This window comes from Gymnodraco acuticeps, unplaced genomic scaffold, assembly GCF_902827175.1.
Source record: "Gymnodraco acuticeps unplaced genomic scaffold, fGymAcu1.1, whole genome shotgun sequence".
NCBI lineage: Eukaryota > Metazoa > Chordata > Actinopteri > Perciformes > Bathydraconidae > Gymnodraco > Gymnodraco acuticeps.
In genome coordinates this window covers 163,758-190,614 of record NW_022990646.1, presented here as the reverse complement: position 1 = coordinate 190,614, position 26,857 = coordinate 163,758, and the positions used below count along the sequence as shown (strand labels likewise).

Sequence of the window (26,857 nt, the reverse complement as noted above, 5' to 3'; positions counted from 1 at the left end):
GAAAAAGGCAACCAGCTATAATACTTCCAACCTGATTAGTCACCTGAAACAGGAACAGGTTGCAGGTTGAAAAAACCCTCAGCTCCGAGCTCGGCAGAATCTGCACCTGGCTCGCCGATAATAAATGATCATTACACCTGGGTAAAACAGAGTCCATTCTCTTCGGTTCGAAACATAATCTCAGCAAATCCGACGACTTCTCAGTTGCAGTGGGTGACATTATTGTCACAAGTAAGAAGGAAATTACATACCTAGGATCTATTCTTGAGGCAAACCTCTCCTGTGACAAAATGGCATCCAATGTAATAAAAAAAGTCAATCAAAGAACTAGATTCCTATACCGGATCTCCTCTCTGGTAAACAAAAACACCCTGAAAACTCTGGCAGGAGCACTCATTCAAGGGTACTATGACTATGCTTGCACGTCATGGTACCATAGCACCTCCAAGGCGCTAAAAATAAAACTTCAAACATCGCAAAATAAACTGGTCAGACTACTGCTTGACCTTTCATCTAGAACCCACCTCACCTCTGCCCACTTTGACAACCTAGGATGGCTTAGAGTAGACGACAGAGTACAGCTACTTGCAATGGGCCTGGTCTACACCTCTATGGTACCCATGTACATGTCAAAATTCTTCCCAAAGGTCAAGGAATACCATGATCATAACACCAGAGGGAGCTCCACAAATCATGTGAAACCCAGATTTGGCACAAAAAAGGGGGAATACACGTTTCGCAATTATGCCACATCAAGGTGGAACGCTCTTCCCACAACTGTAAAGGAAAGTAAAACTATACTTACCTTCAAAACCTCTCTTAAAGAGCACCTTCGGGGGAGAGCATTGCAAAACTGGCCCCGGTAATGGTACAAATCTCAACCTGTCGTTCAATGGACAGCTTCCCCCCCCCCCCATCTATGTATATACTCGCATTTTAGACTCTGTTACTAACTGTATATCTGTAGACTTGGTATGTCTTAAATGTCCGGTTAGGATGTATTAGAACGAAATCTAAAATGAAAATTGTAAATAAGCAATCTGTATGTAAAAAACCACCTGTATGTAAATTGTAAATAAGCCATCTGTATGTCAAATATGTCTTATATGTCTTAAATGACATGATGAATTGGAAATGGGGGACCCTGATGTAAACAAGACGAAAGTCTTTCTCTGGTCTGCATCCCCTTAACAATTGTATGTTTTGAGCTGTACTGTACTGTACCCAATATACAAGCCGTTAATAAACTTTTCAATCAATCAATCAAAACATCGCCATCGCTACGATGGTGTGTTAAAAGCGTACGAAGACGCCTGCACTGCTAAACTAGCGGCGAATCCAAAGCCAGCTGCAAAGGCACCGGGGCTTTTACCTATCGACGAGGCTTTTGAAAAAGGCAAGAACTTTATTTGGGAAAATAAATATGGTCACTTTGAAGAGTCAAAACTGTTCTTGGCTTTGTTTTGTTCATAGTAGTAATGCTCATGTCATTTGCTCACTACTAGTCTTTTTTTTACCACCAGGTGTGCAAAAACTACAGGTAGGCCTACATTTAATATATATATATATTATTATCGGTTATCGGTATCGGTCTTGAGAAGCAGGAAGTTATCAGTTTCAAAAAACCAATATCGTGCATCCCTAATTTATAGTCTACGAAAAACTGTTGTAATATTGCCGTCATTTGCTTTTTTTACTTTCATCTTTTATGGAGAAGCTTTGAGAGGCAGACACACCTCGTTCTTCAAGTAGTCCTCATGTAATGGTTGAGTCATTACTTCTGATCACGTCAAAAAGAAATGATGGTGATTTTTTAAGATGACAGCACTCTTTGTATTAGAAGGTGTGTGCCTCTGTTTTAAGTAAGCCCCAATGTATTATTGATAATCGAAAAAAGGTATCGGCTCTTGCCGCTCGTTTTCTTTGACAGATTGAAAAAATGTATGTTTAGAATATAAATGTATATTTAAGCTGCTCTGTGATCATTCAAAGAGGCACGCAGACGTAGGCAAATCTGTCCAAGTTTTTTTTACGTTAAACTACGGCAATTGCATCTTTTTTTTCTTCTTAAAAGTGTAGCAAGAAGCAATGAATCAACTTCAAGTACAATAGCTTCTGGCTTCTAGTAAAAAAAACCTATTACTTCTGAAATTAATAGCCATACATTACAATACATAAATATTTCAGAGATGGGACTGTAACCTTGAAAATAAAATTGGCAACATGCATAAGTAAAATGTGTTTTTAGTCCCTTATGTTGGAGCTTTTTGTGAAAAGGGTTAACTGAGCAAGCGGGGGTCTTATTATATCAGCGGAGATATATTTGTTTCTACATTTAAATGCTATATGTTCTATAAAAACCCTGATAATGGCAACAGAGTGTAAACCATGTGCAGAAAAACAATGCTTTTATGCCTTCTGACGTAATATGTCAAGTGTTTCTGAGTGCAAAGTCACTGATGCATTACTTTCGGTTAGTAAAGACTGCGGAAAGCCAGTGTGAGATATTCTACAAGCATACGGAACAAAAGAGAGACAAAAATAGAGCAAATGCATCTCCATTAGGGCCTTGGAGAGATATACGACTGTTGTTTGCTGTACCACACTGCTCGTGTCTTACTGCAGGCTACACCCTGTTGAGAGAATTCATAATTCAGACTCAATGGATTTATTCATCTCCACACTTCCCCTCTTGCTTTTCCTGCAAAATCCAACGCTCCCAGAAAGCAACAGAATGCCAGTGGGTGTAATGAAGATGTCTTGTAAGCACCTGTACTTATGCAGAGAATTGAAATCTAGCACACACACACACACGAATTCAACAGAGGAAAAGAATGACCTGTGTCATATCCAACAGCAGATGCCTAATCAACATTCTGTCAATCAGACGGGCATAATGAGGCCGACTGAAGGCACAAACTGAGATACAGGGAAATAAGAAACATGTGTTGGCAATTCACAAAGTCAAGCAATTATTATTCATTGATGTTTTATCCTGTGTTGCCTGATAGCTGGGGAATAAACAGGTACGGAGGACGAAGCAGTGCAGGATTCGTATATTTTTAACAAGGTTTTTTTTTTCGTTTTCTCAAACATCTTTTTACCTTGTTTGGCCTCCAGCTCCTCCAAACTGAGGGAGGGTCTCTTCTCTTCTGGTGCACTGATTGAGGCAATCACTTTTTCAAACATTTCAGTCCCACCCATGACATCTTTCAGACTCTGCTCCTCCAGTAACTGTAGGAAAAACATCATTTTAATTGATAATGCAGGTTCATACAAAATGTATTTTTTCAAGGTTCCATTTTCTATCCATATTGAAAAGACCAAACTGACCTTGTCCTCATCCGAGTCGTCGTCCAATCGGACTCTGTTCTTCTCCAGCGGCAGCATGTCATTCTCCTTTGCTCTGATGGCAAAACAGATTGGGGCAAAGGAGGCTGGGACAGAGAGAAACAAGCAGACATCTTAATTAGAGAACAAAGGGGGTTAGAAGAGTACATCTTGTTAACAAGTAGACATGCGCACCCTGGCCTTTGACAAAGTCAGAGCAAAATGAAAAACGAATTGACTAAAGCAATTAGGCTGCTACTTGACAATGATAAATACATACAAAGGTTCAGGACATGGAAGAAAGGGAGAGTCTGGGAGAAGGATTAAGAGAGGGATGGACAGAGAATATGGAAACATAGGAAAGAGAAGAAGAGGAAGAGGAACCAAAGAAGAGGGTTTACAAGACAAGAAACACAGACGGAAACCAACCGAACAGGACGAAGGCGGACAGGCGAAATAAAAGTGAGAGTTTAAACTAAGCTCACATTGATTTCTATTGTGTAATCAAATGAGTCTGCTGTAGGAGAGATGAAAGAGAAGACAATGTGCCTCATTCCATACAGAAATAACCTTAATATAGGACTTAGATACTTATTGTGGGAGGCAGGATAGTTTACTTGTGCACTACTCTGAAGAATACTTTTCTTCGTGACCTGCTGTGTGACCTATTGCCCCCCCCCACACACACACACAACAAGAACAGCCTGTGAAAATGCATGCCTTGATTTGCATACATGTGCTTATTTTTGTATGGGTCCCGCTAGCAGTTGTTGGTAAGCACTCTTTCATCTATGCGGAGACATTTCCAGCCTGATGTCACCAAATGGAATTGCTAGCATAAATACCAACTGCCTCACAGGCAGCTGTAGCGTGAACACCCACATATGAGTAAATATGTGCTCAAATGTACCCCGAGGCTTTGCATCTGTTTACTGAACAAATCAGCAAAGTAAGAGGAAGTAAAAGTGGCACTGTGTTCTTTTTCGTGTTGGTGTTCTACCTTTTGTCAGCTTGGAGTCCTGGGTGTTGGACTTATCATCGTCCTCATCTGCTGCCTCACTCTGGATGAAGAAAGAGAGGAGAAATACAGAGAGATAAGATAATATACACCGTAAACCGTATCCATTTAAAGTAAACACTTTTCACAAGTAACATTTCTTCATATCAGAAAAACTTGATGGTATGTTTCAAGTTGTTCATGATGCAGTAGGAGTTTGACAAGAGACAGATGGTTCTGAAAATTAGATTCCATGGCTGTCCTTCATTTTAACATGATGTATATTCATTAAGCGTTGGATGTACAGCAGTAAAATGTGCTAAAAAGTTGGAATGGGGAAAGTAAAACAAAAAAGAACATCCAGGTTGTCCATCTGCCTGTCGTAACACAAACCCATGGAGTAAAATATGCTTTATTTTAGAACATCACTGGCAGATGGATTTGAAAAGTTTCCAATCAAACTAAAGCTGTGGCATTCAAGCATTGTAATCACTCCTCTGCCACATTTTAAAGCACTTGCAGTTTACACCTCCAAAGTTGTCTCGCCGCCGCTACAGTAAGTGTTTTTGTGGAGGAGACAATAGAAACTGTGGAGGAGACAGACATCTGGCTGTGATTAATGGAGGTTTTTCAGTGCATTTAGCATCTCTATAGTGGAAGATGTGCAGAATAGAAAAGGTCAGTAGACCATTAAAAGCATCAGAAGACACTTTAGAGTCGATCCAATCTTTTAACGTTACATGAGGTGTTACTACTGTCTGGGAAGTAAGAAAAAAAGCAGACGGAAATGATCAACTTTTGTTGTACAGCTTTTGTACAGGGCCCACATTTTAGCCTCTTTGAATGGTTGTTTTAGGTTGGCTGTGCAGCACCTGACTGACACATACACATCAATGTGCACTCCTCTCACACCTGACTGGAAAAAACACCCTTTACTTGAATGTCATTTCCATTTAAAGCCAATGTGAGGGAAATAAATATATATAATTCAACACATTGCCACATTTAGGCAAGACATGTGCTGCATACAGACAGGATCTTGTTTGAAAACTATGGGAATAACTAAAATAATGAGCAGTACAAGACTGTAATTTAACAAAATATTAATCTTCTAAAGCAAGTTACGTTATAGTCAGCAGCTGTAGTAACTGTATATGTTTTATTCATATGTTTAAAATAAATGGTGTATTTGTACGCATTGCAACAGTACACTTCTTTATTGCAAACTGGATGAAGATTGCTGAAAGACGGGAAGATGTTTGTATGCGTAATGTGACATATGTGATTATTAATGTAAGGGAAACTTCTGTGTAGCTATGCAGTAGGAGTCACCGACTCAGGAAGGAGACACGGGAAGAGCAGGAGCTTTGATGTCAAACACTGATGGTTTATTTGGAGCTTCGGCCGGAGAATTCACATCACAAGTCCAAGAGCCAGAGGTTCTGACTTCACGGTAGAGTTGCCACGTCAAATCTGGAGCGCCTCTCTCTCGTGATGCCCATTTAACTGGTTTCGCAGAGAGTAATCAACATATTTGAGAAGATAGCCTAAACAGTTGGGAACACTGAGTTACTTGCGTCTGACACTTATGGCCTCGAAGATTTCACACCTTGGAGTCCACAAAAACCGAGAAGGAAGTGTCCCAGTGTACCCACAACAATAAACCATCTGTGACCTATAGGGTTGCCCGGTCATAGAATGGGAACAACAACATTATGGCTGAAGCAGCCTATCTCCTTAAAGGAGATAACAGACGTCAGGGTTGGTCGTGCACGTCATATCTAGGAGTCTAGGACAATTATTTCCCTAACAATTAATGTATACAGTAGGGCTGCTCAATAATCGTATTTTAATCGCGATTACGATTATGGCTTGCAACGATTACGAAAACAACGTAATCAAAATAAAACGATTATTTTTTTATTATGACTTTTTTTTTTTATTTATTGGTTTTTCAGTTGAATTATACTTAAAGTGCAGGGTAATCAACTGTTAAAAACATACTGTTCACATTTTTTAATGGATGTTTTCAAAGTCAATGAATAATCGCAATTACAATTATTGACCCAAATAATCGAGATTATGATTTTTGCCATAATCGAGCAGCCCTAGTATACAAGCCTGCTTCTTTATGGTATCAAAGGTTAAATCATGTAAACATGCTTTAACAGCTACAGGTAGAGGTAGAGGGGTTGAGAGGGTTGCAAGTCATGTGACCATAAAAAGAATGCCATTATTTCAGTGAATGGTGCTGTATACATCTGTTCAGGATTAATTTATTACAGTATTAATATTTTCTTTTTATTAGTTTTTACTCTTTGCTTTTGAATACTATTTAGAAGAAGAATAAGTTAGCTTCAACCCCCTCGAATTGGCTCTCTAATATCCCACTGTAGGATCCATCCCTCTTCACAGAGCCTTTATAGAACCTATAGATATAGAAACCCTCTGTAGTAACACCTGTGGACCACATGCCCTCAGTATCCATCCCAAATATAAACCGCTAATGGAATAAAAGGGAAAAAGTGGTGATGAGGACAATGCCTCATGAGGAATATGTTGCCATGTTTGAAGAACGCTTCAAAGGAAGCTTCCTACTATGCAGCGGTCATTGAAAAGAGCTTTCAACAGTCAAAGCACTTTACCGAGGCCCTGGAGAATATAAATCAAAAACACTGTAAAATCAAAAGGTCACAGGGGAAGACGCAGAAAGAAACTCACTCTAAGCCAATCAGAAAAGACCTCTCCACACCTTTAACTTGGAAGTTATTTACAAAATGGATCAGGAATGAGACTTAAACCCAGAAATGAGTTAGCATTTTAACTCTTTCTGGTTCCTTGATCTCAAAGGTAATGTTTCTTTTTGAAGGTATCTTTGGTTAGATGTCTGAAATAAGGTATGTGGTTAATACAAAATAACAAGATTTTATCATTTTGTTCTATATTAAATAAGTCAGTAAACTCCCACACTTAAATAAATGTGAATGTCTGAAACTTCAAGTGTCATAAAAACACAGGTGGTTCCAAACAATGAGACTACTAAACGTCTTCGAGTTGTGACGTCATTTTCAGCCTAAAGCTTTCTATTTACTTCTGGTGACTGCATTTACGCTTCAACTATCATAACAAGTGGTGTTAGTGATCCTCCTGAATAAAATGTGTAAGTATCATAAACGTGTTTCTGGCATTATTCCAAAATCAAATACAAACATCCCTTTGACGTTTAAAGAGTATTTTGATGTTTCTACAATGCAGCAGTTACCCCAAATAACTGCTGAAGTTTGCTTTGAGTGATTTCAGTCCTTTCTTGCTTTTCATTAACTACCAAACAATAAATAAAAGCAGTGACGGACAGCAGCGATATCTGCATCCCATTAACCACGGCACAAATCACAAACAGGAGGCAGCTTCCTTGATGGAGAAACCAGGCAGCGGCTTGTTGGAGCAGCCGGAGCCGTGTCATAATGGCCCTCACTCCTCTGCACTCTGACAAGCTAATAGATTTGATCCGTCAGAAGACAAATGTGCTCCTCACAAAACTTTTTTGCTTACTTCTCACTTTCTCCTCCGACTCAACAAACCTTGAATTTAAGCCAGCATAGATTGGCATAACAATAAAAGAAACAACTATTCATCTATAACCCACGCGCTATTTGGCTGCTCAAATCACATGTATTCCTTATTCTGAGGGATGATGGTGGCGTGGGAGAGCCTGTATAAACTTTTGAACACTCTGAATAAGATTGTCACAAAAGCCGGAACATTCTGGTAAATAAAAGTTTGCTCTCAGTAAGTAAACTTAGAATGAATTAAAATGCATTTATCTACAACCAACAGCCAACTGTGAAGATTAGAGGTAAACCGCCATTCATCTATTCAGTTTCTTAAAAGGATCTACATTATAGGAAATTGTAAAACCCAACTATAACCCAGTTTATTTATCTGAATAAATAACCTTGAGATTGGCTTGAAACTTCAAAATGAACTGCATTTAAACAAATGATAAACAAGTCAGATTTGTGGTGAATATGCATAGTCCATTCATCTTCTGAGGTGTCATGATATGGGATTCTAAAGGGCCCTTGGCGAACTGTACTGTACTCATCACTAGTATGGAGAAATATGATGTATCTCGTCCTTGCGTCTATACATAAATTAAATTAGTTGCCCTTGGGTAGAGTTGTTTTGAAGCTACCAAAGAGGCTTTGATGTTCTAAAAGTTAAGGAATACGAGGCTTCAGCAGTCACTATAAGTCAAATAAAGTTGGGATCATCCAAAGTTACTGAATTTATGTAAGAAAATAAATCTTATTTGTGTTACTATCCTTCCAATACTGTATTGAAAAACAAGAGGGATTTTTTCAGACAGTAAATTGATTTGACTAAGAGGATACAAAGATAAGAAAGCTGATCATTGTGTGCAAAATCCTCTATCACCATACGCTAAGCCTGTATGGGGCTCTGCTTTAAACATTACAAGTACAAAAAGGGACCACTGATGCTGTACGCAACCTAAAAAGGGAGAGAAATACATCTGAAGATTCTGCATCATTGGATTTCAGTTGTTATGGATAATGATAGACAGCATGTGTAGTACTTTTGCAGCACTGGCCTTGCTGAATAAGTACAATTGAAAAGTCTGCACATGGGCAGTCAACCGATTAATTTGTTTAAAAAATAAGGTGATGCAGCAATCTGCAATTCCATTCAATAATATTGCAGAATCAACGGAGACGAATTGAAATGGCAGAATGTTGAGCCTCAAAGGTCTTGATATTTGCAAAGAGGGCTGGATGACAAGTTTAAACTACATTTTTGTTTTAAATACACATCCGGTTAAAATCCTTCTTGTTCTCTGTATCCCTCTCATCCGTCATTTCAATATGTTAGTCCTCTAATTTTACCATGACAGGTACTAGCTTATCAGCAACAAAAAGCAGCTAATTTCAAGGTTGAGTGTAAGTGCAGTGAATGCTTAAACCACCTTTTCCCAGGTCTAAACATTGGCTGCAAATGCTGTTCAACATAATTACATACAGGGGTGGGGAACAGTGAGGTTGATGACAGCGGGCAAATGGGAGAACATTGTTTTTCCTACGTGTGAAGGTCATCTGCGAGATTCATCTGCTAATACCGAACATTCACTGAGCAATGCAATTGAGACCATATAGTCAGGGGTGCACATCACTTTCTCAGTGAGGTACTCCGATGAGTACCTGGAGTCAGTGTGTGGTACTCCAACTTCTGGCTCCACTCAAAGTTATGTGATGAAGCCCTCTGTATCGCGAACGTCAACGGGAGGGGGGGGCAGGGGTGCTAGTGGAGTAGGCTACTTCAGGAAAGTCGACCGGGGGGGGGGGCTAGTGGAGTACTTCGTGACCACAGAGCGTGAACGTTGTGATCAGCTGTTTTAGCACAGTTCTCCAGTGAAGGGGGGGGAGTCTCCCTCCGCAGCCGGTTGGCGTAGTTTTGGCACAATTCCGTTGTACAGACCGACGTTAACAGCAGCCCCGTCTGTGCACACGGAGACCGACTGTTGTCCGGTGATCTAACCGCCTTCTGGAAAAGCTTCACAAGTACGTCGGTACGCAAATTTGCTTTGTGACACAAGTGACGGTACGCATTTCAGATTGTTGCCGCGCATGCGTAACAGTTATGTGCACCCCTGCATATAGTAAAGAAATGAGAGTATAGAACATTGCATTAAGATAACATATAAATATATGATGATTATTTCCAAAAATGTCTGTCAAATATGTTATGAATTAAGCAAATAATGCTAGAAATCCTTCAATTTGGCTTATATGGTTGTCAGTGGCAGAATTATTTTCTTGTTCTTTATTTCCCTTATAGAATACTATTTAGGGATGCTAATTAAATGTTGGATGTCAATTGATTAAATTGTTAAGGCTGTTTATTTTTCACCATTCTATTTCAAGTCTGTTTGTTATTTAATGTGAAACTCTTCATGCTGGTTTCTCTGCCAAGACTCTCATGTAACATATTTTGAATCTAAATATTATAACTAATAAAGAAAATGAAAACATTTAAATATAATTACCCTGACATTTCTTACTGAACATTTACTTAGCCCACTTTTAAAAACTCCTCTTCAACAATATCCATGACACTAATGTTGTTACTAATGTGATACTTGGCAAGCTTTAACAAGCTATTAAGGGTTTAACGTAGGAGTTTTGATCACTCATATGAGCTGTGATAAAGCATAGGCAGGATGCTCACCATATACTCAAGAATGAATTGGCAGTATGGAAGCGGTACTGGTCGACTGTATCAAACACATTCAAGTGTAAAACAGTTTCTACTTATGGTGTCAAGATGGGGAGAGGCATATTAAGTAAAGCTGGGGGGGGGCCACACACACACACACACACACACACACACATACAAACGGTTATACCTCTGGAGCGCTTCTTCCTTCCCTATGCATGAAGTAATTCTTCTTAAACTCGTAATAGGGGTTGTACTGATTCCAAGGCTGCAGAAAGTCAAACCTACAGTAGACAGAGGGAAGAACACATACTTTATAAAATGATTGGTGAGCACTTACTGTATAGAAGATAAGCCAATGGATGATGAAGAGCTTTCTGCAATATCTAAAGTAAAGTTACTGATAAGAGTTTCTAAAAACCGAGATGTGACCAGAGCAACAGATTCATCTCTGGTGAGAAACACTTACCGTGGATCATTCTTGGCACGGACACCGGCCTCGAACTTAACACCGTTCCTAGCCACGTACTCGGCCAGCTTGTCTATGACTGGCTGGGAGTCGGGTGGTGGGGGGATGATGGCTTGTGGCGCTGGTGTGGAAACTTGAGCTTCAGGTTTAGAACTGTTTATGGGCAAATTAAAGATGTTGAAAGAAAAAAAGTCATTTCAATTTCATTTAAGTAACTGATTAATCATACCCTATGCATAGAACAAACACTAAATAAAGTTTTTTAGTTACAAATGTAAATTAGCTCATTAGAAATCAGTTTCTGTCTTGATCAGGAGCTCCAAATAAATTAATGTATTAATACATGATCGGGACTAATTTCAAAAGCACTATCCATTTGAATGTCACTAAAACGAAAGAAACTGGTATTCCTCAGGGATGTGTATTAGTTCCTACCTGATTTCTGGTCCAACAGCAGCAGCAGAGCTGGGGACCTGAGAGGGGGCTGTAGCAGGTGGTGCCATTGCGACACTTTCAGGAGGCGTGGGGGTAGTTCCCAGATTAGGCAAAGCCTCCGAAGACGTAGGGGGAGCCATGACAGCTGAGGGTATACTGTTATAGTAGGAGCTGGCATCTATCCCCGGGGGAGGCGGGGCCAGGCAGAACGTTCCGTCAGGGAGCATGTAGTACCCATAGTACATTGCTGCAGTTTTGAATGTAAAGAAAGAGAAGTATCATGTGGAGTGACCTTTCGAAAATTGAAATTGTACGTAATCCATGTGGACACAAACTGCATTATATAGTGCTACAGCCATTCAATACATACAAGATTTGAAAGGATCATATGTTTTGTTTTTGTTGAGAGTGTCACAGTTGTCTTTAAACTCTACGGTGATCTCAACACTAATAGTTTTGGTGATGTGTAATGCTCTATTGTGTAGGATGTTTCTCTGTATGGTTGAAAACTGTAGGGCAACTGTTATTTGTGTTCACAAAGAGTAAAAGGGTGATTTACTGATTCATTTCAGAGGCTTTCCATTATTGCCATCTATTTCAACCTTGGAGAAAAACATCCACCGGTCAGGGAAAAGACATCGGCAATTGGAAATAGAAACTGTCAAAACCAGTCTTGTTTAGTAAGCCCATAAATAACAGAAATGCCACATTTGGGCTCAGTCATGGTGATGAAATAATATTTTCATGGCAAGAACAGTTGGAAATAGATCATAGCCTTTTAGGAACGCGGAGACATTTCCCTTATGAAGTGGACCCCCAAACCCTTGAATGATCTCTTTGTTTTTCTCAATATACATGCACACTATTTGTAAATCTAATGTGGTTGTGATCAAACATCAAGAGATTAGAGGTGTGGAAGTGTTTATTATATGGTTGTGAAGGGCCTTCAGTTGTTCACACTTGTGTGCGTTGTATCTGTTTTACATACGCTGTCCTGTTCGCTGTCGAAGTAGGTTTCTATGTTAAGTTGAATATGTGTGTTGCAGGAATGTATTGAAATCAGCGGAGGTGAGAGAATATACATCAAGGTGTGACCTGTGTGTGAAAGGGTCATGTCTCATATCAGTTAGCATTACAAAGACTCTTTATTGAAAAGAGACAGGGCATGAGGAAGGGGGGCACTACAGGGACACAATGAATCGTCAGTGTCAAAGTGGGAACAGTGTGATATTAACACATTAGTCACTGAGCTGGTTGACATTAATGACACATGCAATTTCCGCCGGTCAGGAAAATAAAAAACGACAGCAGAAGCTTTCATTTACAAACTTGACGGGTGTTACAGTTGGGATGAAGACGTAAGATGTGGAAGGTTAAAAAATAAATGTAGTTTAATGGTCGGTCAGATAAATAGATGGTCAGATAGATGGATGATCGGCGGGTAAGACATATTTCATAGATTGACTTTAATGTGAAAGTTGGAGACGCTGTTATTGTGAGGTCTTTAGCATGCTTATATCCATTAGAGTCCGTGGGAGAGATTGAATACACTAAATTAAGGCAGGCAATCCAATACAAAAGAGGTAATGGACCAGCTTATTATCCACGCCCTGTATTAACATCATGATAAAAAAACTAAAATGTTCGAAAGGACAAGAGGAGGCTTTCTCATTGTATCAAGTGCGGCATAGCTGCATGCATGGGCAGATTAGCAGCCCCCGTGTTGAGCAATAATGCATATTAACGACACTAAGCAACGAGGTCATTCACAACCAATTTGTGAACAGTCTTATTTCTTTAGCAAAGATCAGATCAAAGGAGGCCCTACACAAATATCTCAGGGGTGAATAAATGGCATTAATGGAGAAGTTAACACTTTAGAAGGGGCCGATGATCGTGGGTTTATTCAAGCGGCCGTTTCAGGGGAGGATGGAGTCATACATAAATGTGTTGAAGTGGAAGCCTGATGAATAACGTGAAGAGGGGCTGGATGTGACTCATCATGGATGGGTTCACATATGGCCTTGCAAACAGAACGTAGTACAAGTACATTTCACATTTGATGGTTATGTCTTTCATTCTAGAAATGATAACGTTGCATACAGGGACTTTTCTGTGTGGGAAGAATAAAAGGCATTCCATTGGCCTGTTATTCATATTGATACGAGTTTTGCCTCATGATAATGCAATTACTAGTTCTGTGTTTAAGGGTCTTACTATTACAATTCAGTTCAGGATCTTGGGTTTATATCTTTCATGTAATATGAATACATTTAAATTAAAAAGAAAGCAAAAACACTGTTAAATACTTCATTCACTATGTTTAGATCCCCTTTTAGCCGGTTATGAAACCTTTCTCGTGCTGTGGCAAAATGATAATCTGGCACACACCAAAACAAGTCCTTCCCTGTTCACCTCTATGCTCAATAGAACTTTGCTGCCAGATGTTGAAAATGCCTTGGCATCGATTAAAGACTGTGGTCAGCATTTAGTAGTGGGGAGCTGTATTGATCAACCAGCAGTGGCAGAACACGAGCATCAAGAAATGTTCAAATAGGGAAAGCCAAATGCCTGTTTTCTGTGGTCAAAAGTACGCTCAGCCAAAATGCAGCTTTAATTTGCTCAAACAAGAGCAAAACAACAAAAAGGGATCAAAAGAAAGTATACCAGGCCCAACGTGATCACAATTAGATCATTTAAAGACTAAAACCTATATACTCACGGTCAGCAGTGTACTGCGCTGGTGCGCTGGGAGCAACTGGTTCTGGCACTTCCTCTGGTTTGGTCTCAACCACCGGTACCACCGGTTCTATGCCATTCCTTTCCAGTCGGGTTTTTCTGACAAGTTCTGCCAGAGGATGGTCTGGGTCCATTACATGTAGAGGCTGGAAGAAGAAGAACAAGGGAAGATTCAAACAGTCTATCTCACATTATGTTAAGAGTCACTTCACACAACATGAGATAAGACCAGTAATCATTTACATTTCTCTAAACTCATAACATATTAACTGCAGTGCAGTATATACAGAATGTAGCAGTTAACAGAGTAATACATGAACTGTGAATCCTTAGTAGAAAATGAGTAGCTGATTTGAAAATAGAAAGCCTTCTTGATGGGAGGCAACTATCAGACAGCTTGCTATTAAAAAGGAGCTCATTATGTTTCTTTCAAAAGACATACTTCCATTCTTGCTGCTCTGGTGAAGACTAATGGCTGTGCTGGCAATGCACATGAAAGAACTAACAAAAACCCTTAACAGCATGAAGACATGGAAACAGAATAGTTATTAAAGAATGTAGTAATGGGCATATGAAGTACTAAAAGCATGTTCATGTCATTGAAATGGCAGGCAGGCAGTGGTGGCCTTCCAGTTAAGAAAGCCTACATTAAGAGGAGAAAAAAGATAAATATGATGATTTAAACTTTAGCCAACAGGTAAAGCTCCACACTGGGTGGCCTACATTCTATTTATATTACCTTCACAAGCTCCTCCAGGCGAGAGCACCTTTTAGGGGCGAACAGGCTGGGATGGAGGTAACTGCCATCACCATCCTCATCTGAATCAGAGTTGGAATCTACAGCGAGGAATGCAAGAGACAAAGTAATGAGCACACTGGGTGTAGGAACTTTTTCTGACACCTCCAGATGGTTTCAGTGACTGCGTTGTGTAACTCACCCTGCGACTGCTCCTGCTTCTTGGAGGGGAAGTTGTATCGGCCTTCCTTCATGGCCCGCAGGATGTGTCTGTAATACGGGTTGAGGTAATGGTCGAAGCGGAGAAAGTCAAACTGGGAGTTACCAGACTGCTTGGCCTTCAGGACTATTTCAAACTGAGCCCCCTGCTGGGATACAAAGTTAGCCGTCCTCTCGATGATGTTATGGGTCTTGATGGTTGCAGGCTAGGAAGAAAAAGGCAGAGAATTAGCACAAGTGTTAAACTGACATCTATATATGTCAGTTTATATGATCATTTTTCATCTGTAGAAGCAATGTAGAAGCTCATTACCAAAAGTGAAAAATAAGCAGGCGTACCACACATAAGCGTGAGAGAACCAGACAGCTGCATATAACATTAGGATGCATGGCACAGTGTATACATGGCTTCTTTAAAACCAAGGACACAAGCAATTTAGGCTCCGAGGCATTTTCATGCCAGGCACTCTTATGTTCATTGTGCCGACATTAATTCTTAAAATACATTAGAGGTGGAAATCAGCGGAACAAGAAATAGTCCATTATTCATTCATTATTGTCCCCCTTCTGTGATTTTAATGATTAATCATTGTCATTACCTAGAGAGTGCAGAGAAGTGCCACAATTTTAAAACAAGAACACAAATATCTCATCATGGAGAGTCACAATAAATACTACCTTTCAGGAAAGCAGCCAAAAAGGTGCCAGAGTTTAACAGTAACTGCACATTATTGTGTTCTATGCTGCCAAGGACTTCCTGACATACAAGGGCCTTTCGCTTTATGGACTTAGCAATTAGGTAAAAAGGGGGCGTTTAATACGTGTTTTATGTTGTGATATGCCCAAGAAAAGCATCTTCTGACACGCCTGTATAACTGAGCTTGTGTTGCTGCGCTAAAGCAAGACATAACTAACGTGTAACATCAGAAGATTTCCAGTATGTTATCTCATGTAAGCACAGAATCTCATCTTGGCTTCATTTCCAATCTGATCTAGGATCGTTGTTGCATTCAATTTCTCTTTTGTGACAAATTGTATTTTCTGCAGTGGGCACTGTCGGCTATCTAGTAAAAACCTTGAGTTTAATAGAGAAAACAATCAGTATAAACAGTGTATACAATGTGTGTACTGCATTCAACTTGTTTATATGAATATCCTTTTTAATTAGTTGTCCAAGATGCATCACAATGGGTTAGATTTGGGCCAAAGACCTTTGACATGCAATTCCCTTCTAGTTCTAATAACCAAAGACACATTGCATAGAAATGTATTCAGAGAAGGAGATCTCCTGACAATCTAGGGAGTAGACAGTAATAGTATATGCATATTATGTGCAGCATCTTTGTTAGTATGAATGCATATGTGTGTTATGGCTGTTCTGGAACCAGCTTGCTGTATTCTGAAAGTGTACACATGCCATAACATTAAAGCTTGTCTCTCTCCTCGCATAACAAAGTGGCAGCGTAAGGGGGTCACTGGGGGTTCTGGGTGCGGGCCTGAGGGAAGATTGTCTGACAAAAGAAAACCACCAGAATAAAAGCAACAGCTATGAATTTAAATGTTTTGATCTTGTTAGTAACATTGTATGTTATATGATTGTAAAGCCTGTATGTGGAGGGATATATACATAGAGTGAATATGTGGCGTTTTGTAGCAGAGGTGTGGTAATACATAAAAAGTAATACACTTTAATGACGTAGGCTTTTCAGTTGAAGGGGGAAAAGAACAGGTGCTATTTCACATAGCAAATGCTTGAATGGCTACTGATTGGACTGTCATCTAATGATGAGATGTGTCAGGGTGGCTTAACACCTCAAACCATACCTCATGGAAACCCTGTACAGTTTTAGTTTCCGAGATTTTGCTGAAATGTTTTTCTATTTGACCTTCTGATGCTAAATCTAAACTGTTAAAGGATTTTATATATACACATACTGAATGTATACATGATGTTCATAATGTTCATGTTGTTCAGTCAAAAACATGCCTAAACCAATCCGCTCCTAAATCAGGGGAAAGCCAAGCATTTCCCATCATGCCCTTGTTAACATCCAAAAAGTTGATTTGGAAGTGTTCACGAGTTACCTAAATGTTCCTGTTATTGTGCAAAACCACTGAACATATGCACTTTTATATGTTGAGTATTTTTACTGTGTATAAGAGCACAACAGAACCTAAACAACAATAAGCCATCTGGATATTTAAGACTCACCAGCTCTACATCGGGGGGGATAGTGAGCCCTGGGGGAGCGACGAACGGCTCCTCACTCTCCTCAGCCTCCGCCTCTTCTGAGCATGTGAAGAGATTTAAGACACAAAGAAGAGGATTAACTCTTTTGTAATAACATGTAAATATACCCTGCTGGATATATTTCCCAGTGGAGCAGTGAATTCAGATAAAGCATGCCAAAAACAGTATTTAAGAGTGGCGGAACCCCATGATCGTCAACATTTCATCCATTATACAAAATGTACCACAGATAGATATCTTCACCCTCTTTCATTTACCTTTATCTGCACAGATGGAAACTGAATTACCATTTTAAATGTTGTACTACAGGGAGTTTGCACAGTAACGGCACATCCACGCGGCAGTGTGCGTTGAAGCTTGCCGGTGTGGACGGGCCGTAAGGAAGGATAGGAATTAAACACATAACGTCTACAGGGGGGGAAAAAGACAGCCTTCCCACAATTCCTAAAAATGTAATTTGGCTTGTAGTGTATGGTATGCCATGGGTACAGTTTTGATACCAGATGTTTTAGACGTGGCCTAAAAGCTTCACGATACCCATGTGTTCACTAGATCTAATGTCCCCTTCTCAATTTCAATTAAGTGATTAGATAATGTACTTCCAAACTGTGCCCCAATTTCAAAAGGAGCTCTCTTTAAATAACCTCCTCACTTATATAACAGGATCATTATCATGGTCGACTAGCTTGTGTTTGGCTGCTAATTGTAAAGTGGCATATTATGTAAATCTCAATGGTTATCACACTTTAGTAAATGGATGTACTCTCACTTTTAAATAAAAGCACATGTTCCATTTAACCTTTGGCTGAATCACAAACTGTTAAAAAGCTACAGTATGGCCACACATGCACTCAGAAGCTCCTTACAGGTAAACAAAATGCTCAACAGTCCCACATAGGTCAAATGATGTGGAATTCAGATATTTCAGTGAAGGTGGAGTATGTCAATTAAGAATAAATTCAGCTAATTGCTTCTTCTTTTAAAAAAAAAAAATCAGGATATGAAATTATTGTCTGTACACACAAAATGTTACAATAATTGTCATGAACAGAGTGACAACTGATAATAAATTCGACTGCAATTAACCTTCTGGCTTTTTTGTCTTTCACTCAGGCAGAGGTTGCGCTAGACTTTTTCGCTGCCCGTCATTTTGACGGACAGGATCGTAAAACTTCTGTCAAATTCCAGAATTACCCGTCGGCCTTTACACAACTCTGACGGGGGGGGGGACGACGACGACAGTTCACATGCGCCGTGTTATGCATGGCTGCTGCACCTCGCGGGAGTGTGCACAGCGTAAAGCCAAAACTCACAGACATTTCAATAATTTGTACGGCACAGTTAGGTTTGGAAAGGTATGATTTCCTTTTTGGAGGGCATGCATAACACGGCATAACACCGGAGCCTCGCTGCGGGGAAACTTTGGCGCTGTTCCGAGTTTGTTCTAATCTGTCAAAATGACGGACTGCTTTCAGATTTGTCCGTCATTGTTAAAAAAAATACGTCATACGCGGAAAATATTCGGTTAACGCGACCTCTGCACTCAGGATATAATTAGAGACAATTTGGATAAATATTGTGATCAATTGTCGTCATATCTGTCAGCGCGAACACGTTCTTTTAGGTTTGCATTGCAGTGGGGGACTGACTGTTCAGGATTTTGAATGTGTGATCATGTCAAAGGCTTAAAAGACCAAGGACAAAAATCTGCCAACAAAAGTGGTAGCAGACTCGCAAACTCTCACTGACAAATCGGCCATTCTCAACTGCTTTAATGAACATTTTATTTCATCTGGTTCTTTGTTTGAGTCCCTACATTCGGACCCTGGACAGAACGTTGATTCCTCACCACCTCCATCCCATCCCGCTGCTCAGCCATTCAATTTCACTTTTATCGAGGCGATAGAGGTCCATAAAGCATTGCAGAATCTGGATCCACACAAATCGGCATGTCCGGACAAACTTCCTCCTCATTTTCTTAAATTAGCAGCAGACTTTATAGCTGAGCCGCTTACTTCTCTTTTTAATTTAACTCTTTCCAACAATGAGATTCCTAACATATGGAAATCTGCATATGTTCTTCCTTTACTGAAAGGAGAGGATCCCTCATCTGTTAATAATTATAGGCCAATTTCAAAATGATGTATTGTAGCGAAGGTCCTTGAAAAGCTTCTCAGTGAACAACTTAAATTATTCTTGGACACAAATGATATTTTGTCAGAGCACCAATCCGGTTTTAGAAAACAACAGCACAACAACTGCTGCTATTAAAGTGGTGAACAACATAATTGAGGCATTGGACTGTAAAAACTGTATTTATTGATTTGTCAAAGGCGTTTGACACAGTTGATCATATCATACTGGCATAAAGACTTCACAGTATCGGCTTATCTAGGCATACTGTAGGTTGGTTTTTCAATTATTTATCAGCGAGAACCCAATGCGTCCAATTTTCTGGGTCCTCTTCTTCCTTCCTCCCGATAGCAAAGGGTGTGCCACAAGGTTCCATATTAGGACCGATTCTTTTTACCATATATGTAAATAATCTATGTAATCATTTAGCAAATGCTTCTTACCATTTTTATGCAGATGATACTGTTATTTATTGTTCCTCCGCTTCTATAGAGCAAAGTCTAGATTTCCTCCAGTCTGCCTTTGATGTCATACAAACCCACTTATATCAACTAAAGTTGGTATTAAATGCTGAAAAATCCAAAGTGATGATATTTTCGAATGGCAAAAAGTTACCATCTATTCTACCCAAGATTTGTACTGCACAAGGGACTGACATTGAGAGGGTCACTACTTACAAATATAGGATTTCTTATTGAACAGAACTTGTCTTTCAAGTTACACACGGAAAATGTTGTTTCAAAGCTAAAAATAATCCTGTTTCTCTTTTCAGACAAGGAAACATTTGATATCTGCAACGTTTTACCTGTATTAGATTATGGTGACCTGCTATACATTTCATTTCAAACCTTTATTTAGACAGATAAATCCCATCTCTTTTTCAAGGGAGACCTGCTCAAGTAGTTCTACATGAAACATAAAAACATAAATAGAACAACAAAAGGACATCATACAGCATCATTTACATAATTATCCACTTAAACAGGTACCTATAGCTTCCGATTGAGTAGCATCCAACCGAGCTTTAAAAACATTTAGTGGCACCAGATTGTTCAGTTTCCATTTAATTTGCAGACTATTCCAAGACAGAGGAGCTGCGCATCTAAAAGCTGTCTTCCCTAAGACAGTCCTAGCAGCTGGCACATTTAATAAAACCACAGCATTCGATCTCAGGCAGTAGCCACTTACAATTTTCCGTGAGATCAGGGAGCAGATATAAGATGGAAGTTTCCCTAACATGGCTTTGTATATAAAAATGTACCAGTGACTGAGCCTCCGTACAGTTAGTGAAAGCAAACCAGCCCTTGCATACAGGGTACAGTGATGGGTTCATGCTTTACAGCTTGTCACAAATCTCAGTGCGCTGTGATACGCAGCATCTAACTTAACCAGGCAATTGGCAGGTGCATTCATATATAACAAATCACCATAGTCCAGCACAGGTAAAAAGGTCACAGTGACTGGCCTTTTCCTGGCCTCAAGCGAGAACCAGGACTTATTTCTGTAGAAGAAACCTAGTCTAACCCTCAGCTTTTTAAGCCAACCCAAGCAAAGTCTATATACATGAATGCCTCTGACCAGTGCCTAAAGAGCTTGGATACTGTGTATCATTGTGCCTTACGATTTATTACTGGATGTGGATATCGAGTACACCATTGCACTTTATATGCTGCTGCTAATTGAACATCTTTGTCTGCTCGCAGACTTTCCCATTGGTTGGGTTTTATTTATAAATCTCTGCTTGGGTTGGTTCCCTCCTACTTGTATATGGCCTGCGCTCCCAAGATTTTATTCAGATGCTGGTTCCTACAGTGAGAACAAAACTGGGTAAAACAGCTTTTAAATATGCTTCCCCCACAGCTTGGAACAATGTACAGAAGGAGCTGAAACTCTCAGATGTAATCACTATGGGGGAATTCAGGTCCATCTTAAAAGGACAGAGAACACGACACCATTGGTAGATGTGAGTGCTCGTATATCCTAAAATCGTTTTAAATGTTGCCAGTTTTGAATGATTTTTAATAGTTTGTTTTACTTTGCATATTGACTGGCTAATGTGCCATTTTATGTGTGTTTTACAGCTGTATTTGTCTGCCTGTCATGTCTGTGTTTTATCTGTTGTAACTTCGTACATGCTGCCCCTCTTGGAAAAGAGATTTTAATCTCAATGAGTCTTTTACCTGGTTAAATAAAGGATATATAATAATAATAATATGTGTAATGTGTATTTGTAAAGCGCTTTGAGCATCTGGAAAAGCGCTATAATAAATGTAAGGAATTATTATTATATATAGCAGGGGCTCAACTTTAAACTTCAGCGTTAAAATGTTAATGACCAGTGTGAAACGGTATCTCTGGTATCTAGAGCTTTGACAGGTGTATTCACACTCTGCATTCAGCTCTGCATTCAGCTCTGCAGTCTCCCCAGAGAGAGGAATCTAGTCTGCTTAGCTGTCAGGCCACGGGACAAAGTGCTGCCAGCTATTTCCTCATCAAATATTTAAAGTTGCAGGAGTGTGTGTGTGTGTGTGTGTGTGTGTGTGTGTGTGTGTGTGTGTGTGTGTGTGTGTGTGTGTGTGTGTCAAGTCAGTAATCAATAGATGACAACCAAAACAGAAATGTGCCAAAATCCAGTGTTCACAGATCAAATCGTTGTCTGCTACAACCTCAGCTCGATAGATGGTTGTTACAAATAGCTATAATAAACCTTTATGGTCATGTTGGGTAATATTAAATTAAACATATGTTTCACACGTTCACTGTGTGCTCTGTAGCCAGAAATTCAAAACCAGCCTCCCCCTGGAGAACGTGTATGCGCAGATGGCCGCATGGATTAGAATAGTTTAAAGAAATAAAGAAATGCAAAAAAAAAGGATTAGACTTTCTCATATCCGGCTGAAAATTAAAAAAAGTGAAGCAGCTAGAAATGTAGACAGGGTACAGATCACACCCCAATCGTGTCAAGGATAGAATCACAGAGATGTCTGGGTTCTTAAGGATTATTTTTTATGTATACAGTGATGTGATTACTTTGAATAACCAATAACTTGGTTTAATAAAAAAAATCCCTTGATATTTGCAGTACTAGATCTACCAGTAAAAAGCAGTTTTTTGTATCTGAATGCTTAGGCCAGTTTGTGAGTGTTTTGTGTTCTCACCGGCTTCTCTGTTAGCCTCCTCCTCCTCAGTGGGCTGAGAGGGGTCGTAGTAGTCAGCGCTGTATTTGAAGGCCACTGCTGTGTAGGTGCCTTCATCTGCCAGAGCCTCACTCAGACGTTTGTACTCCTCCTCTGTGGAAAGCAATCAACAAACAGATACACTCACTACGATGTTGGTCACCCTTTTTTAATCAGATAGCAGGAACACACCGTGATTTTCTATTTCAATGCAATGACGGTCCATTTCATCTTGTAAAAACATGGTGATAATAAGAGAGGACAGAGAGAGACAAATATACATATACATGGCCCCAGAGACTACCCCTTTTCTATTAAAATTCATAGCGAACTATATCTTTATTAAAAGGAGCAAGGGCAAAATTGTCACAAAAAATATCAATATTTCCAATGCTTTTCCTGCTGTCCCTTCCATGGACAGATGGGTAATAGCCTAAGTGAATGGGGTCAGTTCTCCAAATTCAAGGGCAAACCAGCCTGGGGGATGAACCTTCTGCAGTGAGTGTGTGTGTGTGTGTGACAAAAATCATTAATGGACTCATTCTGTCCTGTCAGTTTGGGCACAAGACGCCATATTTCACATAAAACGTATGGCTTATAAATTCAATTACAGTCATTAAGTGTGTCTTTTAGAACGGTGCTTGGTCATCAAAACAGCCCGTTTCATTATAATGTAAAACGTGAGATGCAAGCATCCAAGAGTTGAAAGTGATTTCCATAGAAATGGCAGCAGTGCAGCTCTGAGTCAAAGTCAGTCCTTTTTAAAGAGATGGAAAGCTGAAAGGGCCACAAAAGGGGATGTTGAAAATTCCTCCTGGAAAAGAGATTTAGTTAGGAAGCCTAGATTGAAGTATGTAGCAATTGCTTTTCTGGCTGTACAGACGAGTCGTAGGTTTATTGTGATGTGTTAGTCTGGGGGAAAAGTCCTAAATAAGGACACTGAGTTTAAACATTTTCAGCACACTTATACGAACACTGACTTCCCGAGAAGACACTGATAATGTGAACTTTAAAAGTAGAGCCATACATGGATGATACAAAAAGATTTGGAGGAGGGATGTAAGAAAGTAACATATTTTTTGCAAAGTTTACCATCATATGGCAATCAAACAAGAGAGGGATATGTTGAAGCTCATTTCTTGTGGGCCATGTTTTAAGCAGATACACTTCCCTCTGTATGTTTGATAGGTTCATGATTAGTATGAATACACATAGAATATAAAGTATATGTACACAGAAAATACTAACAGCAATGGTTGATTTGCAATGACCGATGATCGATGGGCACTGGGTAATTCCTTTTGTTACGTGTCAAAAACCACGACTACTTCAGAAAGAAAACAACTGATATAAACCTAATAACCATACAGTTTATGTTGTAAAATATTCGTAAATAAGGCAGCAGTGCCAGTGTATTGTTTGCATGCTTTATTTATTTGAATGACTATTGCAAGTTGTCTAATGCATCCTTCTTGTCATCAAAGGTTTTTCTCTTAAAAGACCCATTCAGGAACTAAATGGAAATGTGTTACTACTGAAATGAAAGACTGAAAAAGTTGAATGAAACAGTTGCTGTGTCATTGGAGTGGAATCCAGTTAAAAAGGTCCAGTAGATGTTTCAAGTCCCTTCTCAAGAGGGGAAACCGCACCAAACACGGAGAAGACTTGACAGTGACCTATTAAGAGAAGCTTAAGACTGAGATGTGCCATAACTGTGTGTGAAATGTCAAAACAACAGTGTGCCCACCTTGTCTGGCCTCCTCCTCCAGCAGGTCCGTGTGCAGGGCCAGGTACCTCTCCTCATCGCACAGCGCCTCGATCCTGGCCTCCTCCTCCGACAGCTGGTAGGACGTGTTCCATGACCCGCTGTCATACTCTGAAAGGTCGTGTAAATGACCACGCCCATCGTATCTGTTGGGTGATAAACGGGATTAGAGAGGGAAGTCGACAAAGCCTTTTTGTACACAATATGGACCTACTTACCAAGAAAAACAGACCTATAACCCACAATTTACATCAAAAATACTCTAAATACCTCTGTAAGTCTGTAATGAGAGTATACTTAATATTTAAAGGAAAAAATTACAGACAACACAATAATGCACCAATTAAGTCCTTGGGCTTAATTGTCGATAGTGCTCTTAAGATACCGAGCAAGCTTTTTGCTGCTATTTCCTTCTTGGACAAGTCTTACAAACCAACATCCCTACTTGAAAAGGAAAAACAAAAAGAGAAACAAACAAAGCAACTCGAGTCTTACCTCACAGGGTTCAATTCCCCCCTGTAACACTCATCATTACTTCTACATCTGCAAAGAGAGTTACATTCACACAAACCCGAGGCACATAAATACCTATCCGTAAGAACCCAAATGGACGACATTTTCCAGGGTTCGTCCCTCTACGTCACTTCTCAGTTGCAGTTTCTTCATGAAGACAAAGAAATGGGGTGCTGAAGTTGGCTTTGGGGGTTTGGCAGGACCCCTTAGCTTAGCTTGCTGGGGAAAAACTGGGTTATGTGATAAAGACACACATACAAAGGCTGTACAAATGAAACACAAGTTGGGCCACTGCAGATCGAGGTGATTCAAAGAATAAATGCACTAATGTAATACTGCATGGAGGTGGCAATAAAACATTGGTACATTGCCTGAAGCAACACTTGGTAGGCTGTAAGCACTTTGAAACCTTGTGTTGGATAGTTAAACCCCAATGTTTCACATAGGCGTTGTGATATTTTGAATCACCTTGACTGCTGCAACTTTAGTCTTGGTTAGAATTTGCTCTGGCCTTGAGGATATAAGCAACGCATAATAAAGACCCAGGTTGTGTGTTTTGTGTACAGATAGGCATTTTCTGCTAAACTCAATTTAAAAAAGGACAGAACAAAAAGTAACATCCTTTGTTTTAAACTCCATATTGATAAATATTATGTATGCCTGAAGTTAAAGTTTCCAAAGGAAATTCTCCCAAACATGTCAAAATGCAAAGTCCTGCTAAAAGCAAATAATTGTGTCTCTTCGGGTTATGAGATTTAAATATCTCTGTTTTTAAAAAAAAAATCAAAAATACACACTATTGCTGGTTTAGGAGCTACACAGCCCAAACTAATGCAAGTAAATAGCTCAGCAGAAACTTTATTAAGTGTACAATGTTATCTTTATGTTCAGACTGTTTTACTTTACTGGTAGCTAAGCCTTGTTTGTATACATTGTATATTAAACTGCATTAGTTTTAGCTGGTGTGACTGGTTGTGTATTATTAGTTCAGCATCACAGCTAATTTTAGCCAAGTATGGCAGGTATTTGCATCTTCACATGTTATTGTAGTAACTTCAGATATCATTTGTATCAGTTCATGACATCCTATAACAAAGTAGCAAGCAGGAAGTAAAACATTAGTCGCCAGTTGCAGGTATTTCCAGCTTCTGCAAGGCACACTCCAAGAGGTCCCTTGAATTGTGAAACAGGCTAACGGACAGCATAGATGGTTAGCATAATGTTTCGGTCTAAGTTTGTTCAACCGACCTATCAATCATGATGTTCTTGTCCCCCATCCATGGAATAAGATGTTTTCCATGTTCGTGGTAAAGAGCCCTTTCGTCGTCTGGAAACAGTTTGCAGGCATAGCCGAACACCAAGAGGTCGGCGTATTTATCACTGTCACTCACGTCCTTCTTCTTCACTGGTTTGTTGTTGTGGTCCTTCTTTGCCGCTGCGCGACGATGCATCTCCCGGTTTCTTGTGAAAACGAATTAACTAGGTGGGTAAAACAACAAAAACAGTAAAGTGCTGAATTTAAGTGAACCAAATAGCTTTCACGTAGTCCAAATGCTACGATAATCCGTGATGTTATATCCCAAAACAAATTCTACGTGCCGACATCCGCCATGTTGGAAACAAGTACATGCAGCTGCGTATCCTGTCCGCACTTACGACAATTTTACCATGATAAATAATATTACAATTTACAAAAACCTTTATCTGTTAAAAAAAATTCAGTCTACAGTTTTTATTTAAAAGTAAAAATCATACATATGAGTGGACATTTAGGCCAGTACCAGTGTTTGGTTTCTGTCGAATGTGCTGATACACATGCTCCTATACACTGCTGCTTCAGGGGAACTCTACTATGAACTGAAC

General features: G+C 39.6%; 1 protein-coding gene across 2 annotated transcripts in view; it reads right to left on the bottom strand.

Moving 5' to 3' along the window:
* The window catches only part of sfswap (splicing factor SWAP), a 61,492-nt gene extending 34,880 nt beyond the window's left edge, over positions 1-26,612 (bottom strand). Inside the window, exons 1-14 of one of the 2 annotated variants that reach the window (XM_034229258.1) lie at positions 26,243-26,477; positions 25,070-25,141; positions 24,464-24,627; positions 22,699-22,830; positions 17,369-17,445; positions 15,140-15,362; positions 14,941-15,038; positions 14,185-14,347; positions 11,463-11,709; positions 11,028-11,180; positions 10,749-10,842; positions 4,331-4,391; positions 3,334-3,437; positions 3,105-3,234 (exon numbers count right to left, since the gene is read on the bottom strand). In XM_034229258.1, the coding sequence (XP_034085149.1) occupies positions 3,105-3,234; positions 3,334-3,437; positions 4,331-4,391; positions 10,749-10,842; positions 11,028-11,180; positions 11,463-11,709; positions 14,185-14,347; positions 14,941-15,038; positions 15,140-15,362; positions 17,369-17,445; positions 22,699-22,830; positions 24,464-24,627; positions 25,070-25,098 (1,675 nt within the window). In that variant the 5' untranslated portion in view covers positions 25,099-25,141; positions 26,243-26,477. Of the gene's footprint in view, positions 1-3,104; positions 3,235-3,333; positions 3,438-4,330; positions 4,392-10,748; positions 10,843-11,027; positions 11,181-11,462; positions 11,710-14,184; positions 14,348-14,940; positions 15,039-15,139; positions 15,363-17,368; positions 17,446-22,698; positions 22,831-24,463; positions 24,628-25,069; positions 25,142-26,242 lie in introns of both variants that reach the window. The other variant, XM_034229257.1, reaches the window with a different exon arrangement.
* Positions 26,613-26,857: the final 245 nt, after the last annotated feature.